At 48.1% G+C, this 19,389-nt stretch overlaps 1 protein-coding gene across 1 annotated transcript in view; it reads left to right on the top strand.

Moving 5' to 3' along the window:
- The first annotated feature begins 1,470 nt into the window (after positions 1-1,470).
- The window catches only part of PITPNC1 (phosphatidylinositol transfer protein cytoplasmic 1), a 312,387-nt gene continuing 294,468 nt past the window's right edge, over positions 1,471-19,389 (top strand). The window contains exon 1 of the mRNA XM_023211996.3: positions 1,471-2,417. Within this exon, the coding sequence (XP_023067764.1) occupies positions 2,370-2,417 (48 nt within the window). The 5' untranslated portion in view covers positions 1,471-2,369. The remainder of the gene's footprint in view (positions 2,418-19,389) is intronic.

A 19,389-nucleotide genomic window follows, 5' to 3' on the forward strand; every position in this document is an offset into this window, starting at 1 on the left:
AAGCATATACGTGACAATTTACAGTTCGGAAAATTCAGAGAAGTAGCTTCTCAACCTTGTCACCCGTCAGTAGAATACTTCCTTCCAGAATCAGTGTCAGGAAATGTCCAGGAAACCAGGAACCAAGCCTAAACATCCCGATGTCCTATGTGAATGCGTATGTGGGGCTAGCCAATCCCTTGCCTTCCTGCCTCTAGGAAGATTATTAGGTCTTCCATTTGTTTTCAAGTAAGAAGCAAAAAAAAAGAAAAAAGAAAAGAAAAACAGCTTGAGTTTCTTTCCATATCACAGCCTTCCAATGTGTTATTATTCAACACTGCAGTGTCAGATTTAGATTTTCCACCTCGAGGAATTTGGTTTAGCTTTAATTAGTTGCTGTGAATATTTCTGAGCCAACTCTGGAAAGCATTTATCTGGAAAATAGTTTCCACTAAAATATAAGCTGGATATAGGGTATCATTTTCCTAGGAGGGTTTGTATCAGTTAACACAGTTATACATTCTCTCCAGTCCTCTGGATGACTTTTGCCACAAGCCCATCATCGTCATATTGGTTAATTACTTATTAATCACAATTCAAAATACTATATTGAGGCATCTGCATCGCCATCCAAGTTCTAGCCTCAGGACTTCAGAGCGTGAAGATTTTTCGGAGAAAAGATAACGCTTACAGGTTATTCTCATACAGGCAACTGATGCATTTTTCATCCGGCAACTTTTCATAAAAACAAGCTGAAAAATACCAGACAAATGAAAAACAGACTTCAGCAGTTCCATGCTGCTTCCTGAGTAACTGAAGAATGTGCTTCTTGTGGTTAAAATGAGGGATCTGTTTAATATGGATGAAATAGCAACACTCCAGGCATTTTCATTGACATTTCACTGTGACTTTTTGAACTTAGGAGTGCGGATACGAAAACCTACTCTTTCTTTCTGCTGTGCGGAGCCTGCACAATCTGCAGAAAGATTGCAGAGCCGGGCCAGGCGAGGTAACAGGCTACGTGGGGTTCATGTTCTCTCTGGTTGTTCCCTCCCCCTGTTTGTACTTCATTTCCATTCACACGGCTGCACTTCCCAGTTTTCCAGGATCTCTCCTCTGAAACCAGGCAAGGGTTTGTTCCCAAATCCCACCCATTGCCTCTCCAGCCCTGGACTTGCTTACTGGACCACACATAGGTGGTGGGCATTGGTGACTTGTCCCTAGGGTCAGGGGATCAGAAACTGCCCAGAGGGGCTGGATGGAGCTCGGCGGCACTCAGGGCACAATGGAGAGCGGATTCAAACGGCAAAGGAGCCGAGGGAAGCCCCTCTGCCCGAGCCTCCCTAGCGCCGGCCGGGGCTCCGCTCCGGAGCAGCCCCGCCGTCTGGCAGAGACATGCTGTTTTGTTTAAATCCTCCACATTCTTTGCCATTTCCCCATTGGCCGGATGGGGCTACCCTCCCCGCCGCGGCCGCTGCTGATGTCAGCCTTGCTCGCGCTCGCTCCTCCCGCACCCACCTCCCGGGCCCAGGCACACTGCATCGGCGCGGACGCTCCGGCCCGGGCGAGGTGGCTGCAAACTCGCGGGCACGCACGGCGCCCGGGGAGCCAAGGGACTCGGGGGAGGGGACGCGCGCGGAAGGCGCCAGCTTCCTCCCGCCCGCCCCTAGCAGCCGCGAGCTGAGGTTGGAGGCGCCCGGGGCCACAGCCGGGCAGAGCCGAGCAGCGGCGGCGGCGGCGGCGGCGGCGGCTTCCCTTTTCTCCCCGAGCCGAGCTCCGGAGCGGCGCGGGGACCGGCCCTAAAAAGAGCTGGAAATCTTGTTTACCGCCCGCAGAGAGGAGCCGATCGAGCCTTTGTCTGGAAAGTCAGCATCTCCGGCTCCGGCTGCAATGTGTTCCTGGTGACATTAGCATCGGGCAGACCCGCCGGAGGAGGGGGGTCGCCAGGTTCCCGTCTGCTTTCGGAGGCGGATCGAGCGGGTGACTTTTGTGCATTCGTTTTAATTTTTGGAAATCTCTCTTTTTTCCTCCCTCGCTCGCTGCCGGGCATGTCCTGATCTGGCGGCCGCTCCTACCACCCTGGGCTGCCGAGCAGAGCCGTCGCCAGCGGGTCTCCCTCCCTACCTCCCTGACTTTGCAACACCGCGTTCCGGGAGGACCGGCCTCGGCGAGGGAGGAGGCGGAGGAGCTGCGAACACCCGGACCCAAACCCTGACATGCTCTGGGGCGGAGAGGAGGAAGCCAGGAGCTGAGCGCGCCGCGGGGGCTGCTTCGCCCGCCGGCTACGAGCGCTGGGCTCCGGGCGCCCTGCCCTGCGCCTGGGCGGCAGCCTTGCTGGTCTGGAGGGCGCCCCCAGCTTCCCGCCCCGGGGATCCGCGGCCGGCAGGACCATGCTGCTGAAAGAGTACCGGATCTGCATGCCGCTCACCGTAGACGAGGTAAGCGCCGCGCCCGGCCCGGCCTCGCTTGCTCCGGGACCGCCGCCGCCGCCGCCTCCTGACCGGCGAGCCCCGGGCGAGCGGCAGGAAACCCAGGTGGACGTTACCCCGCAAGCCCGAAGGCTGGAGGAGAGGAGGGAGGGGATTTGCGGCTTCCACTTGTCACCCCAGCGGGGGAGGGCGGCGTTGGGTGGGGCGGCGGACTCCGGGTGGGCTCTTTGGGGGCGCCCAGAATCCAGACTGTTGGGGATCACAATGAGCCAAAGGGAGTGGGTGCGCCCCCTCCTTCCAAATAAGAAAATGAATAAAGCAAACCCAAGAGCCCCCGGCGCGCGCTGTAGCTGGGGTTTGGGGGGCACCCCGTCCTGGCCGTGGGCCCAGCTTCCCCTCCCCGCCCTCTGCGGTCAGGTCGAGGTGCAAGGAGGAGCCTTGCGCCCTCGGGATCTGCACGCCCAGAGCCCCGCGGGGGGCACCTCGGAGCCCTTGCGGGAGGTCCCTGAGGGGCCCGACTTCTCGCCGTCGCCGCGGTCTTGGGCGCCGCTCCCGGCATGTCCGCCCTTCGAGGCTCGGGACCCGGCTCTGTCCTTTCGCAAACCGCCTGGCTTGGAAACTTTCTGCGTCTCTTATTTCTTCCGCCGCGGGGAGCGTGGTCGGCGCGCGAGCCGGGAGCGGCTGGGGCTGCGACGCGGCCACAGGAGGGCGCTCCAGCACGTGGTGCCCGGGCCGCGGCTGCCGGCGGGGGGCGCCGGGCTCGGGGCGGGGGCTCATCCTCCAAGCGCGGCTCTGCTGCCCTTCTCCCGAACCTGCGAAGCTCCAGCATTCAGGAAGTGGTGACTCAGACAGGATTATTCCAGCCCCGGCTTCCCTTTCTTCCCCTTCTTTCTCCCCACCTTTGTGGTGATTTCACGACTACTGAGCGTCTCTGTCCAGGGACAGTGAGGGAGCCCAAAGCCAAGCACGGCAACGTGAAACTCACTAGTGTGGTTTGGTGTGGCAACACACATGAAATCAGCCACCTACACCATCTTTATATTTAAATCTGGTGCCATGAAACTATCAGATATATTATTGAGCCACCACTTGATGAGAGGGGCGATGCGCTTTGGGAGAGAAAAAGATCCTTAACTGAGAACGTGGCTGTGCTCACAGGGGCTGTCCGTATTTGCCATCTGGACCAAGGGTTAAGGCAAGACCCAAGTACAATCCAAGACAAAATCAAAGTAGCTGCAAGTTTACAAAACGCATCATGGGTACACAGGCTGCCAGAGAGGGAGAGATCAGCTTCCACCAGAATGATCCGCCGAGTTTTGGAGTTCGTTGGCATTTGAGGAGGTAGCATTTAAGTAGGGTCTGGAAGGGTGGATGCCAGATGGGTAGACAGAGATTCGAGTTGCATATGACCTTGTAAGTGGAGAAGCAGGACATAGCCTTGTGGGGAAAGAGAAAGGGAAATGAATGGGACTGGTTAATAGGAGTCTTTCCAGAAGAGGTGGAGATGGTCCCACCTTCTGGGCAGTTGAGCTAGAGTAATTCACCTGGGAGGCGTGGATCCCTCTACTCTATCTCCTGATGACCTTGTTTTTTGATATGAGTTTGGATTCTAGGAGCAATGTTGGGACTGCATGGAATACACAGGAAATTACAGGTGATAATCAAGAAAAGAACCAGTTCTAGAAGCTTCTCTACTACCTACAAAATCTCTTTATCCTAGTTGGTTCCCTTTTCAGGCTTTCTGAAACACTCAGGCAGATGCTTTTCCCACTTTTGTTTTTGTACCGAAATATTCGCAGGTATACCATGGGGTAATTACATTTGAATGATATAGGTGGAGGCCCTTCCTTCCTTCCTTCCTTCCTTCCTTCCTTCCTTCCTTCTGTCCGTCCTTCCTTCCTTCCTTTTTCTTTTCTTTTTTGTTTTTTTTGAGATGAAATCTTGCTATGTTGCCCAGGGTGGGGTGCAATGTCCAGATCTCAGCTCACTGCAACCTCCACCACCTGGATTCAAGCAATTCTTCTGCCTCAGCCTCCTGAGTAGCTGGGATTATAGGTGCCTGCCACCACACCTGGCTAATTTTTGTAGTTTTAGTAGAGATGGGGTTTCGCCATGTTTGCCAGGCTGGTCTTGAATGCCTGACCTCAGGCGATCCGCCTGCCTCAGCCTCCCAAGGTGCTGGGATTATAGGCATGAGCCACTGTGCCCAGCCAGCCCTTCCTTTCTTAATTGGCCAACAAAATCAGACTCATCAGACTCCACCTGTAATATAATTATAAATTCTTTAATGTATAATTCATTTTGGCTAAAGTATGATTCAGTTTCTGTAAGGTTCATATTCTGAAGTCATGTTCTGCTTTGTCAGAGAAGCAGGAGGGCAATTTAGATTAATAGATGTTTCCAATTAAAAGGATTCAGATTAGCTAAATCTGATGATGGATGAAGAAATGAGGCCTAGTTTGCCAGATGTTAAACCCCTAAAGTCAGAACTGATAATAAATTCCACAGTCTCCACCATCCCCTTTTACACTGACCTTAACATTGAAAACGAGGAAGCAACTTGAGTTTCTTCAAAGAAGATGTTTAGGTAAACTTTGGAAGCCTAACTTTTTTTTTTTCTTTTTGAGACAGGGTCTTGCTCTGTCACCCAGGCTGGAGTGCAGTGGCGTGATCCTGGTTCACTTCTGCCTCCATCTCCTGGGCTCAAGTGATCCTCCCACCTCAGCCTCCTGAGTAGCTGGGAAAACAGGTGTGTGCTGCCAACCTGGCTGATTTTTTTACTTTTGTAGAGACAGGGACTTGCTATGTTGCCCAGGCTGGTCTTGAACTCCTGGGCTTGAGTGATCCTCCTGCCTCGGCCTCTTAAAGTGCTGGGATTGCTGGGCGCAGTGGCTCATGCCTATAATCCCAGCACTTTGGGAGGCCGAGGCGGGCAGATCACGAGGTCAGGAGATCGAGACCATCCTGGCTAACACGGTGAAACCCCGTCTCTACTAAAAATACAAAAAAATTAAGCAGGTGTGGTGGCAGGTTCCTGTAGTCCCAGCTACTTGGGAGGCTGAGGCGGGAGAATGGCATGAACCCGGGAGGCGGAGCTTGCAGTAAGCGGAGATCACGGCACTGCACTTCAGCCTGGGTGACAGAGCAAGACTCCGTCTCAAAAAAAAAAAAAAAAAAAAAAAAAGTGCTGGGATTACAGGCATGAGCGACTGTGCCCGGCCTGGGAGCCTAACTTTTGCTTCCACTCTTGGTTGGCTCTGGACTGATTCAACCTACATGGAACTTCTAGAACTTGTTTCTGTTTAACCACCAGAGTTCATTGGTAGCCGTGTCCATACTTTTGAAAATGAAGCAAATGCTTATGCTTTGAAGAGTCAGTGAGAGAACCCATACTTTGCCTGCTTCTTGTGCCTGGCCTTATCCCTTCTCCCTCATTTAACCCTCTGGTGGTGGTGGGCAGTGGAGCATTAGTGGCACTGGTGTGTTATTATCCATATTTTGCAGATGAATACGTTGAGATTCAGAAAGGTTAGGTAATGTGCTCCAGGCCACACAGCTAGTTAATAGGCAAGCCAGAAGGAGAGCATGGTGAAACCCATTATTTGTTGTTGCTTACTCTGCTTTTTTGCCTGTCACTAGTATTTAATCCAGCAAAAGGAAAAACATTTTTTGAAAACAGATAAAGTCAGCACTATCAAGTAAATGAAAAATCAGAGGCCTTTTGTCTTGCTGTAGATGGTACTGGCCTCTACTTATTCCTCTACTACTTTATTTTAACACATAAAATGTTCCCTAGTTCCAGGAAAAAAGAACATCTCTGGGAGATCAAGAAAATAAAGCTGAGCTACTGTCTAGAATAGAGTGTTGGTGGGGTTTTTTGGTGTGTGTGTGTGTGTGTGTGTGTGTGTGTGTTTTAGACATTAATTTCAGAGTAAACAATTAGTAAATAACATTCCACAGATTAATTTTAATTAAAACATTTCATTGGAATAGTCCCTCGTTTGTGTTAAATGTAGGGGTCTCTGAACTCAATATAAGCCTGTTGGAAAGATATGAACAGGAAAAGTTCCTGAGAGCTGAGAGTTGCTATAGAGAGAGAGTTGTCATTATCTTCATTTGAAACGTTTGGTAGACGTAGACACAGATTCTAGAGTTTTTGTTTGTTTCTTTTTTTGAGCTGTAATCTCGCTCTGTGGCCCAGGCTGGAGTACAGTGGGATGATTTCGGCTCATTGCAACCTCCACCTCCTGGTTTCAAGCAATTCTCCTGCCTCAGCCTCTCAAGTAGCTGGGATTGCAGGTGCCCACCATCACTCCTGGCTAATTTTTTGTATTTTTAGTAGAGAAGGGGTTTCACCATGTTGGTCAGGCTTGTCTCGAACTCCTGACCCCAGGCGGTCCGCCCACGTTGGGCTCCCAAAGTGCTGGGATTACAGGCATAAGCCATTGCCCCCAGCTGATTCTAGAGTTTTAGACCTAGAAGGAATATTGCAGATGATTTGTAATTGAGCCATTTATTTATTTATTTATTTACTTTTGAGATGGAGTCTCGCTCTGTTACCCAGACTGGAGTGCAGTGGTGCAATCTTGGCTCACTGCAACCTCTGCCTCCTGAGTTCCAGAGATTCTCCTACCTCAGCCTCCAGAATAGCAGGGATTACAGGCGTGCACCACCCCAGCCGGCTAATTTTTGTGTTTTTAGTAGAGACAGGGTTTCACCATGTTGGTCAGGCTGGTCTCGAACTCCTGAGAGGTCACGCCCGGCGAGCCATTTCATTTTATGATGAAGTCTAGACCTGTAGGAAGTGCAGTTAAGCTGTCTACCTCATTGACAAACTTTAGGCTAGAACCAGGTCTGATTTAAGGCACAAGGTTGTTCTACTGTATGGAATTCTCCCTCCTCTGAGATACCTTGCTGGAAGAAAATATTCTCCTGAGGACCCACATGTAAAGCAGGTACACTGGCTCTCTAGTCTCTAGTAGAAGGTGGCTGGGGACTCCGACCCTATGTGCTTAGCGGAGCATATAGGGTAGCCCCATTGGAACCTATTGGAAGGGTGGCTCGCCTCCTCCGCCAGCCACTCCTTGGTCTCAGTGAGCGACCTCTCACCAAGGAGGCTCCTTGGAGCACAGTCTGAAGATCACCCTGCACCTGCCACCCTCGCCCCAGAGGTACTTGTTAGTAAAATGAGCATCTCTCAAGAGACGCTAAGCACATCCTAATATTATCTCAGGCAGGAATCCTTTCATTTTCATTGCTTTCTGTACTGTTTAACCGTTCTGGCTGGGTGCAGTGGCTCATGCCTCTAATCCCAGCACTTTGGGAGGCTGAGGCGGGTGGATCACCTGAGGTCGGGAGTTCGAGATCGGCCTGACCAACATGGAGAAACCCCGTGCCTACTGAAAATACAGAATTAGTCAGGCATGGTGGTGCATGCCTGTAATCCCAGCTACTTGGGAGGCTGAGGTAGGAGAATTGCTTGAACCTGGGAGGTGGAGATTGCAGTGAGCCGAGATTGTACCATTGCACTCCAGCCTGGGCAACAAGAACGAAAGTCTGTCTCAAAAAAACAAAAACAAACAAACAAACAAAAAATCAGTTCTTGTTCAACAGTTCCTGTTCTGACTGCATTAACATTAATGTGTATACTTTTAGGGATTGATTTGTGGTCTTCAGGGATTTGGTGCACAATGCAGAAAAATAGAAACACTTGCCTCTGCTCCAAGAAAAGAGAAAGAAAGGAAAGAAAAGAAAAACAACTTTTTCTTACAGAATATGATTTTGTTCTTTGCCCTGGCAGGGAGCCAGTGCACTTCATCCAGGCGCCCCCAGGCTCCCCGGAGACTTTTCTTGCGCACATTTCTGAGAACAGATTTGGGATCAGGGTGGTGCCGCCTGTGGAATGACATGAATGGAAATGCCAAAATGCCGAACAGTGCTCCTTGTTCTCTGCTTTAAACCATTTTCCTGAAATGCATCTGCAAACATATTCAGGCAGAAATTATTGAAAGGAAGAGATTTTAAGTTTGCTGTTGGCGTCAATACCTCTGAATATAAAGGATAAAGACTCCTTGGATTAATCTCACAGACTTTCCCCAAGGTTTCTCATAAACATAATTTGGAAAATGTTTCCCTTGTCTGGTATAAAAATTTTATTCTGAGTAAGATAATTCTATAAAAAGTTTTCTCAAGAATGAGCACGATATTGAGAAGTTGTTTTATTTTATTTTAAATTTTCTGTTGAGAAGGGACCGAGGTCAGCATCATGCGTGTGATTTCTGGGTGATCCAGGTAGTTTCATTGGCTTGTTCTGAGAGGCGAAGCCAGCTGGATTTCTGGGTGGGGTGGGGACTTGGAGAACTTTTCTGTCTTTTTTTTTTTTTTTTTTTTTTTGAGATGGAGTCTCGCTCTGTCGCCCAGGCTGGAGTGCAGTGGCCGGATCTCAGCTCACTGCGAGCTCCGCCTCCCGGGTTTATGCCATTCTCCCGGCTCAGCCTCCCGAGTAGCTGGGACTACAGGCGCCGCCACCTCGCCCGGCTAGTTTTTTTTTTTGTATTTTTTTAGTAGAGAGGGGGTTTCACCGTATTAGCCAAGATGGTCTCGATCTCCGGACCTCGTGATCCGCCCGTCTCGGCCTCCCAAAGTGCTGGGATTACAGGCTTGAGCCACCGCGCCCAGCCGAACTTTTCTGTCTTACAAGAGGATTGTAAAACGCACCAATCAGCACTCTGTAGCTAGGACTGTAAAGTGCACTAATCAGCACTCTGTAGCTAGCTAGAGGTTTGTAAAATGCCCTAATCAGCACCCTGCAAAAACGCACCAATCAGCTCTCTTTGGCTAGCTAGAGGTTTGTAAAATGGACCAATCAGTGCTCTCTAAAATGGACCAATCAGCAGGACATGGGTGGGGACAAATAAGGGAATAAAAGCTGCCCACCCCACCACCCAGTCACCTTCCAGGCTGTGGAACCTTTGTTCTTTCGCGGTTCACAATAAATCTTGCTGCTGTCCACTCTTTGGGTCGGCACCACCTTTAAGAGCTGTAACACTCACGGCAAAGGGCTGCAGCTTCATTCTTGAAGTCAGCAAGACCAAGAACCCACCAGAAGGAACCAACTCCAGACACAGTTCCACAGCCAGGGGACAGTGGAGGTTTGCCTAGCTGTCTGGCAAAGCTCCTTTTTTTTTTTTTCTTGGTCATAAAGGGCATAGGGAAAGGAGGGCGGGTAAATAGATTTGTGCAAACCTTTCAACACTAATGGAACAGACAAGGAGCAGATGCTGTCCTCCTGGCTGGTCAGTGAAATTGACTCTGTCCATGAAAGAAGCTGCATTTTCCCAGTGACTTGGGTGGAAGTACCTGGCACAGGAAACGGATACAGGGATCAGGGAAGCAAACTATTGTTAACAAAACCCTGGTTAAAAGTAGGTAGTAATTAACTTTTGCTTTTTCTTATTGTGATATGGAGGAAGTTGCTAAGGCTCTTAAGTCAATTTAGAAACCTTGTGTCTGATTGCATGAGTGTGACTGACATTCCAAAGCAAAGCGAATAATATTCATTTCAGTAAGGCTGTTGTTTCAGGTGACTGGAGAATATTATTTATTGTAGGCATTAAAAGAAATTAATATACTTTATTTATTTTGAGACGGAGTTTTGCTCTTGTCGCCCAGGCTGGAGTGCAGTGGCACTATCTCGGCTCACTGCAACCTCCGCCTCCCAGGTTTCAAGCGATTCTCCTGGCTACCTCAGCCTCCCCGAGTATCCTACCTCAGCCTCCCGAGTAGCTGGGATTACAGGTGCCTGCCAGTACGCCCAGCTAATTTTTGTATTTTTTTTTTTTTTGAGACGGAGTCTCGCTTTGTCGCCCAGGCTGGAGTGCAGTGGACGGATCTCAGCTCACTGCAAGCTCCACCTCCTGGGTTTATGCCATTCTCCTGCCTCAGCCTCCTGAGTAGCTGGGTCTACAGGGGCCCACCACCACGCCCGGCTAGTTTTTTTGTATTTTTTTTTTTTTTTGGGTTTCACCGGGTTAGCCAGGATGGTCTCGATCTCCTGACCTCGTGATCTGCCCGTCTCAGCCTCCCAAAGTGCTGGGATTACAGGCTTGAGCCACCGCGCCCAGCCTAATTTTTGTATTTTTAGTAGAGATGGGGTTTCACCATGTTGTCTAGGCTGGTCTCAAGCTCCTAACCTCAGGTGATCCAACCACCTCGGGCTCCCAGAGTGCTGGGATTACAGGTGTGAACCACTGCGCCCAGCCTAAAATAAATTAATATAGTTTAAACATTCAACCTCTTTAAGAGCTTCCCCTCTCCCAGGGATGTGTAGGTATGGGATAGGGAGTGAGAAATCACAACGTTTTGGATTTTTAAAAATGTGAAAGTGTATGCACAATGACAGGCAGTAAATGTGTTTTTCAGGAGCAGTAATTACTGGAAAAGTACATCTAGATTCATTGCTTTAGCAGCCTGAGTGAGATTGCAGCACCCTGGCTGGCTTGTGTGGGCTTTGGCCTGTTTTCTGTTGCCTGGAGGTCTGTAGTGTTAGGCAAGTCTGAAAACTTTTTTTGAAAACTAGGTAACACTTTTGCCCCGGTTCAGAGAAACAGACTGAGTTCTAGAAATCAGCTAACTTGTACTGAGAAGGTTTTATGTATCTTTAAGAAATTCAGCCCACTGGGAGAGGAAAAGGAGAATTTCAGACTAGAAATCAGGAATTTTGTATATTCCCAAGTGAAGATTTTTCTTATAGGTTACAAGGAGGATAAGGCACAAATATATTATAAATATTAAAATGGACAAACCAGTCGTATCTGGAAAATGTAGAGTTGTCTGGAAAAATCATCTTGGAAGCTTTACTTTTTGTACTATGCAACCTCTGATTTACAAATAACATCCAAATCATTCAAACGAACAGTGTCACAGGGCTGCACACCGCCAGGGGGCGCCATTTACATGGGACCCAGTGGGAGTAGAGCAGTGTGGTCGCCTGCAACTGACCAACCTGCCTTTTACCACCCTTTCATGCTCCCAGCCCCTGCTGCTGTCCTGGGTTAGAACTTGAAAGTTTATACCAAACTCACGGGTTTACAAGTGGAAACATCACACCCTTAGCATCGTCTTTCCTGAATACTCCATCTACAATAGCTTTTTCCCCATCTAAATCTCTGGCCAGGCACAGTGGCTCGCGCCTGTAATCCCAGCACTTTGGGGTGCCGAGGCGACAGGTCACTTGAGGTTTGCTTGTTTGTTATCTATCGCCATCGTTATCTTTTCAACATGTAATCCACATGAGAAGATACTGATACAATCTTTTCACTTGTTTTTTTTCATACTAAGTCTTTGAAATCGTGTGTGTATTTTCCGTGGACACACATCCCAGTTTGCACTGGCCACTCTGCAGTGCTCAAGGACTACGTGTGGCTTGTGGCTGCCCTACTGGACAGTGTGACTCTGGCGCTTAAACTTTGGGTCCACACATAGTAAATATTTGCTGAATGAATGGACAGGAAGAAGCTGAGAAAAACAGAAACCATTTAAGGAAGCCTGATCCTCTATGGCCTCCTGTAAAAGGTTTAAAATTTTTTCGCTTCTATACTGCCTGAAATTTTAGCAGTTAGAGATATCTTTTGTATTTAAAACATCCTCATTTTAAAATTTCTTTTTTTTTTTTTTTTGAGACGGAGTCTTGCTCTGTCACCCAGGCTAGAGTGCAGTGGCGCCATCTCGGCTCACTGCAAGCTCCGCCTCCCGGGTTCCCACCATTCTCCTGCCTCAGCCTCCTGAGTAGCTGGGACTACAGGCGCCCGCCACCTCGCCCGGCTAGTTTTTTGTATTTTTTAGTAGAGACGGGGTTTCACCATGTTAGCCCGGATGGTCTTGATCTCCTGACCTTGTGATCTGCCCGTCTCGGCCTCCCAAAGTGCTGGGATTACAGGCTTGAGCCACCGCGCCCGGCCTCATTTTAAAATTTCTTCGTGACACCCCTGAGAAGTTTGAAATCAGTCATGTATATTTAGGAGTTACTGCAATCAGACTGCTTTCCTCCCAACTCCCAGAGGAGTTTGTGTATTAGTTTTCTTTTCTTTTTCTCGTTTTTTTTTTTTCCCTTGGAGTCTTGCTCTTGTTGCCCAGGCTGGAGTGCAGTGGCATGATCTCGGCTCACTGCAACCTCTACCTCCTGGTTTCAAGCGATTCTCCTGCCTCAGCCTCCCGAGTAGCTGGGATTACAAGTGCCCACACCACGCCTGGCTAATTTTTGTATTTTTAGTAGAGACGGGGTTTCGCCATGTTGGCCGGGCTGGCCGCGAACTTCTGACTTCGTGATCCACCTGTCTTGGCCTCCCAGAGTGTTGGGATTACAGGCATAAGCTACTGCACCCAGCCTCTTTTCTTTTTTACTTTGAGACATAGTCTTGCTCTGTCACCCAGGCTGGAGTGCAGTGGCGTGATCTCAGCTCACTGCAACATCCGCCTCTCGGGTTCAAGCAATCCTCCCGCCTCAGGTTTCTTAGTAGCTGGGACTACAGACCAGCACCACCACACCCAGCTAGTTTTGTATTTTTGGTAGAGACAGGGTTTCACCATGTAGGACAGGCTGGTCTTGAACTCCTAACCTCCAGTGATCCACCCGCCTCAGCCTCCCAAAGTGAGCCACCGCACCTGGCCGTATATTAGTTTTCTATTGCTATGTTACAAATGGTCACAAACTCAGTGGCTTACAACAACACCCATTTATGAGTGCACAAATTCTGTGGGTCAGAAGTCTGGGTGTGGCATGGCTGGATTCTCTGCTCAGGGTATCATAAGGCAGACATCAGGGTGTCAGCCAGGCTGCCTTTCTTTCTGGATCTTGGAGTTGTCTTCAGGGCTCACATGGTTGTTGGCAGAATGCAATTCCTTACAGTCCATCAGTTAGAGGCTCGCTCCTAGAGGCCACCTGCCGTGTCCTGCCATGTGGCCCTCTCCACAACATGGCAATTTGCTCTTGCAAGGCCAGCAGGAGCTTCTGCTGCAACTTCACATCTCTGACTTGCTGTCTCTGACTTCTCGATGCTTTTCCAAAAGGGCTTACCAGTCAGTGGGAATCTTGAGGGCCATTCTGCCTCTCCTAGGAAGATTCGCTAAATTAGAGAAGTAGTTATTTCTTGAATCTGGAAAAGAGGACTATGGAAGTTCCAGGTTGGCATCATGAAAGCATCCATTCACAGAAACTTTATTGAACTCCTGCTCTGTGCCAGGTGCTAGGCCTGGAGCAGCTAACAAGGCAGGTAGATCCCTGCCCTCCTGGAGCATCTAGGCCAGAGGATACTGGAGAGGTTTTATTGTGGTTTAAAAATAGATGATGGGGCCGGGCGCGGTGGCTCAAGCCTGTAATCCCAGCACTTTGGGAGGCCGAGACGGGCGGATCACGAGGTCAGGAGATCGAGACCCTCCTGGCTAACACGGTGAAACCCCGTCTCTACTAAAAATACAAAAAAATTAGCCGGGCGAGGTGGTGGGCGCCTGTGGTCCCAGCCACTCGGGAGGCTGAGGCAGGAGAATGGCGTGAACCCAGGAGGCAGAGGTTGCGGTGAGCTGAGATCCGGCCACTGCACTCTAGCCTGGGCGACAGAGCAAGACTCCGTCTCAAAAAAAAAAATAAAAATAAAAAATAAATAAAATAAAAATAGATGATGGATGTGGTTGCACAGGTCTGTTAAGTGTATTAAGAACCATTGAATTGGTATGTAAAGTACATCTCAATAAAGCTTTTTGTTGTTGATGTTTTGTTTTGCTTTGTTTTTTGAGATGGGGTCTCACTCTGTTGCCCAGGCTGGAATGCAGTGGCGCAATCTTGGCTCACTGCAACCTCCGCTTCCTAGGTTCAAGCGATTCTCCTACCTCAGCCTCCCGAGTAGCTGGGACTACAGGTGCGTGCCATCACTCCCAGCTAATTGTTTGTATTTTTAGTAGAGACGAGGTTTCGCCTTGTTAGCCAGGATGGTCTCGAACTCCTGACCTTGTGATCCGCCCGCCTCGGCCACCCAAAGTGCTGGGATTACAGGCGTGAGCCACTGTGCACGGCCAAAGCTGTTTTTTTTTAGAAATAGAAGTGCTTACAGATTTGTTTGAGCAGAATAGATACCCATGTTCAGAGAGAGAGGGAGAGAGAGAGCCATTGAGAGGCAGAGAGTGCCGAATGTGAATTTGTGTAAATTGAAAATTTACAGTCCCTGTCCTTGAGATGGCTCTGGTTGTCTTGAATTTAGCTTTCCAGAGGAGGAGGTTCTCTTCTGCAGCAGTGTGGGAAAAAAATCTACCAGATTTGGACCAGAATGACTGCAATTTAGGTCAGAACATGATACTTAGAGGGAAAAAAGTAATCATGGCTTGAATAGCTGCCTTAAGGCCAGCTACAGGGTTGCAGGGGTCTGAGGAACCTTCCTTGTCAGAGCTCAGGATCCTTAGGGGTCCCCACAAGGGCATGGAGGCTGTGGCCATCATGAGTAGAAGAACCAGCTTCCGAAGGAACCCAGGATTATTCTGGCTCTGGCTCCAGGTGCATATCTCTGCTTTCTGTGAGCATTGAATGGGAAATCACGTGTTAGCAGAATAAATCCCAGAATACACATTCAGGAGAAGACGGTTCCACATGGCACATAAGTCCTTTGCCTTGTTGATGTTTGTCTGGCAGATGTCCTTAAGCCTTCCCATCAGGGGCTTTATTCTAAGGGTGGCTAACTGGCTATTTAAGCCTCATCTCAATAGTGTCTGCTTAGGATGGCAAAATCACACCAGGTTCTGCTGGGCAAATCTCCCAGGTGGCGTATTGCTAGAGGAGAGCCCTACTGCAGAGGACACACTGTCCTGGCCACCGGTTTTGCAAACCGTAGTGGAGGAAGGAGTTTGGGGTCACCAACCACTTCCTGGCTGACTGCCTGAGCCACATTATACAAGACTGTTTGTTGACTTAGTAATACTGAAGCCAGAGCTCACCAAGACTTTGACATCAAGCATTAAAGTGACTAATTCTTCTGTTTCCCAGCACTTTGACAAAGGGGCCTCTCTTAAAACTCCTCATCGGATGTTAGTGGAAGTCGACTCATGTATCTAAACATGTAGCCAGCGTAAGTTCTTGGTCAGATTGATCCAATGACTTTTTTAATGTGTGTGTGTGTGTTTTAATCTTTTTAAGTTTGGGTGAAGTTTGACCTTCTGGAATTCCTGTTTATTCCTGAGCAAAGAAAAAAAAAATTATCATTCTTTTTTTTTTTTTTTTTTTTTGAGGCGGAGTCTCGCTTTGTCACCCAGGCTGGAGTGCAGTGGCATGCATGATCTTGGCTCACTGCAACCTCCGCTTCCTGGGTTCAAGCAATTCTCCTACCTCAGTCTTCTGAGTAGCTGGGATTACAGGCACATGCCACCATGCCCAGTTAATTTTTGTATTTTTGATAAAGACAGGGTGTCACCACGTTGCCCAGGCTGGTCTCGAGCTCCTGACCTCAGGTGATCCGCCCACTTCGGCATCCCAAAGTGCTGGGATTACAGGCATGAGCCACCACTCCTGGCCAAAATCATCATTCTTTAATTCCTTTAGCATCATATCTGACCATCTTTAGGGTGTTGTTTCTTTCCCAGACTGAATCACCCAGATAAATAAGATTGGCCAAACAAATGTACTTTGATGATACCCTATAATAATGTTGTTTAAGTACTTAATCTAAGCCGCTTATCTCCAAAGACTGTTCCCCCGCCCCATGTCATCTTACACACACACACGTTCAGTTTCTGATTATATTTGCTGCATTAAGGCCAGATCCAGGTGTTTCTGAGCACTAGTTTGTGTGCTTTTATGTGAACATAACTAGTTTATGTATTTATTTATTTATTTTTGAGATGGCGTCTCACTTTGTCACCCAGGCTGGAGTGCAGCGGCATGATCTTTGCACTGCAACCCCCGCCTCCTGGGTTCAAGCAATTCTCCTGCCTCAGCCTCCTGAGTAGCTGGGACTACAGGTACCCACCACCACGCCCAGCTAATTTTTATATTTTTGGTAGAGATGGAGTTTCACCATGTTGGCCAGGCTGGTCTCGAACTCCTGACCTCAGGTAATCTACTCACCTCGGCCTCTCAAAGTGTTGGGATTACAGGAGTGAGCCACTATGCCGGGCCAAAAAGTTCAGTTTCTTACAGATTAAATAACCCTTCAGGATTATAAAAGGAAATAATTAGGGAAAGGTAGATGTTCTGTCCCAGTAACAGAAGAAAGTGGTCCAGAAATTTTATGTCCCATCAAATGATCGATTTTACTTAAGTATTAAACCAAGTGACATTCTTCAGTTTAACTCTGATAAATGAATCATATTCCTCTTTGCAAATAACTTTTGTAGTTCGTGCTCTAAAAAGAGAACCACCCCTACACTCTTGGCAATTATTCCTTTTAATGGCAGTAAAAACCTTTGGCTTTCAGAGGCGTCATCAGCAGAGATGTTAGTTCATGAGCACCTGTGAGTTTCTCAAAATTAGTATCTGAAAATGATGGGAACACACAAGCAGCACCATGTCTTTGGCACATTTAGTTGAAAACTTAAAATTCTTCAGGTGGAGGTAAGCAAATTGGAAGGTATTTAAAATGATCAGAATGTACTATTCAGAGTTACATATTTACCCTTCCCTCTGAGATGCCTGCGCCTTGGAAAACCCCAGCTCACTTTTACTAGCGGTGCTTCCAGATCCAGTTTCTAAACCACACAGCCAGATTAACATTATTGTTTTATAGTCACACTGCATGGGGACTAAAATAATTTTTTTTTCAGAGACCAGGGTCTCACCATGTTGTCCAGGCTGGTCTCAAACTCCCAAGCGCAAGTGATCTACCAGCCTTGGCCTCCCAAAGTGCTGGGATTATAGGTGTGAGCCACTGTGCCTGGCTAAAATAAATATTTTTAAGTTTAACACGGTTATTATTTTGAAACTGGAACTCTAAAAGACTTTTCAAAATTCAAAATGATGAAGAATATTAAAAATAATGAAAAAAGCACCCCTAAACCTGCCCTAGATTCCCCAGGGGAGATTCAAAGATGTTTTGCTTTGTATCGGCACTATTGAAATAAACATGTTATCACCTAAAAGGAACTATTTGAAGGGGACTGCACTTTATTGGATGTGTATATCCTGGTGAGTTTTTAATTAATATTTACTGTTTTTTAAAAAATGTGTTAAAATGGCTGGGCACGGTGGCTTACACCTATAATCCTAGCACTTTGGGAGCCCAAGGCAGGCGGATTACTTGAGGTCAGGAGTTGGAAACCATGATCAGGAGTTGGCCAACATGGTGAAACCCCAGCTCTACTAAAAATACAAAAAAGCTAGCTGGGCGTGGTGGTGCATGCCTGTGACCCCAGCTACCCGGGAGGCTGAGGCAGGAGAATTGCTTGAACCCAGGGGGCAGAGGTTGAGGTGTGCCAAGATCACACCACTGCACGCCAGCCTGGGCTACAGAGCAAGATTCCACCTCAAAAAAAAAGAAGAAGAAGAAAAATGTGTAAAAATACACGTAACAACATTTGCCATCTTAAACCTTTTTGAGTATACAGTTTTTTGTTTGTTTGTTTGTTTGTTTTTTGAGATGGAATCTTGCTCTGTCGCCCAGGCTGGAGTGCAGTGGTGCGATCTTGGCTCACTGCAAGCTCCGCCTCCCGGGTTCACGCCATTCTCCTGCCTCAGCCTCCCGAGTAGCTGGGACTACAGGCACCCCCCCACCACGCCCGGCTAATTTTTTGTATTTTTAGTAGAGATGGGGTTTCACTGTGTTAGCCAGGATGGTCTCAATCTCCTGACCTCGTGATCTGCCAGCCTTGGCCTCCCAAAGTGCTGGGATTTCAGGCGTGAGCCACTGCGCCCGGCCTTAACCGTGTAACGTTTTCATTCTTGTCAACTCTGTTAGTGATATCTACAAATAGAGCTTTCAACTCCCTATAGCCAATGACCTGGGCTTTATTAGATTTTATAGTACAATGGTCCTGTCACTTTCAAGGAGCAGTTTGTCATGAACACTATCCAAAAAAGTATCTAGAAAAACGTTGGTCTTCAGAGTTTCAATCCAGTCTGAGAAGCGTTTTCCTACTAGGGACAAAAGGTATTTATTTAACCCTTACTGTTACCAAAACATTACACATCTACAACACAGACGTTAAAGAAGGCCAGGCTTGGTGGCTCTATGCCTGTAATCCCAGCACTTTAGGAGGTCAAGGCGGGAGGATCACTTGAGTCTAGGAATTTGAGACCACCCTGGGCCACATAGTGAGACCCATCTCACTATGTGAGATGGTATCTCTTCTGTGATACCAGGGATTTGGCTACTTTTGATATAAGAGTCAGTACTAAACTCCCTCTTTAAAAAATAAGATGGGCAGGGCGCTGTGCCTCACGCCTGTAATCCCAGCACTTTGCAAAGCTAAGGTGGGCAGAACACGAGGTCAGGAGTTCGAGACCAGCCTGGTCAATATGGTGAATCCTGTCTCTATGAAAAATGCAAAAAGTAGCTGGGTGTAGTGTCGGGTGCCTGTAGTCTCAGCTACTCGGGAGGGTGAGGCAGAAGAATCACTTGAACCCAGGAGGCAGAGATTGCAGTGAGCTGAGATCGTGCCACTGCAATCTAATCTGGGCGATAGCAAGACCCCGTCTCAAGAAAAAAAAAAATGGTTGCCAGGAGCAGTGGTTCACACCTATAATCAACACTTTGGGAGGATGAGGTAGGAGGATCGCTTGAGCCTAGGAGTTCAAGAACAGCCTAGCCAACATAGTGAGACCCCGTATGTATTTATGTATATATTTTAAAAGTTATAGAAAACAGCGCTGTTATTAAATTGGTAATTAGCAATTAAAGTAGAAAAACATCATTGGATAGATGGCTGAGAAAAGGGATCTGTAATCACCTGTTTATCTGGACAGGTTTTTTCTTTTTTTTTTTTAAGAGATGCGGTCCCACGCTGTTGC

Source organism: Piliocolobus tephrosceles, chromosome 16 (genome assembly GCF_002776525.5).
Source record: "Piliocolobus tephrosceles isolate RC106 chromosome 16, ASM277652v3, whole genome shotgun sequence".
NCBI lineage: Eukaryota > Metazoa > Chordata > Mammalia > Primates > Cercopithecidae > Piliocolobus > Piliocolobus tephrosceles.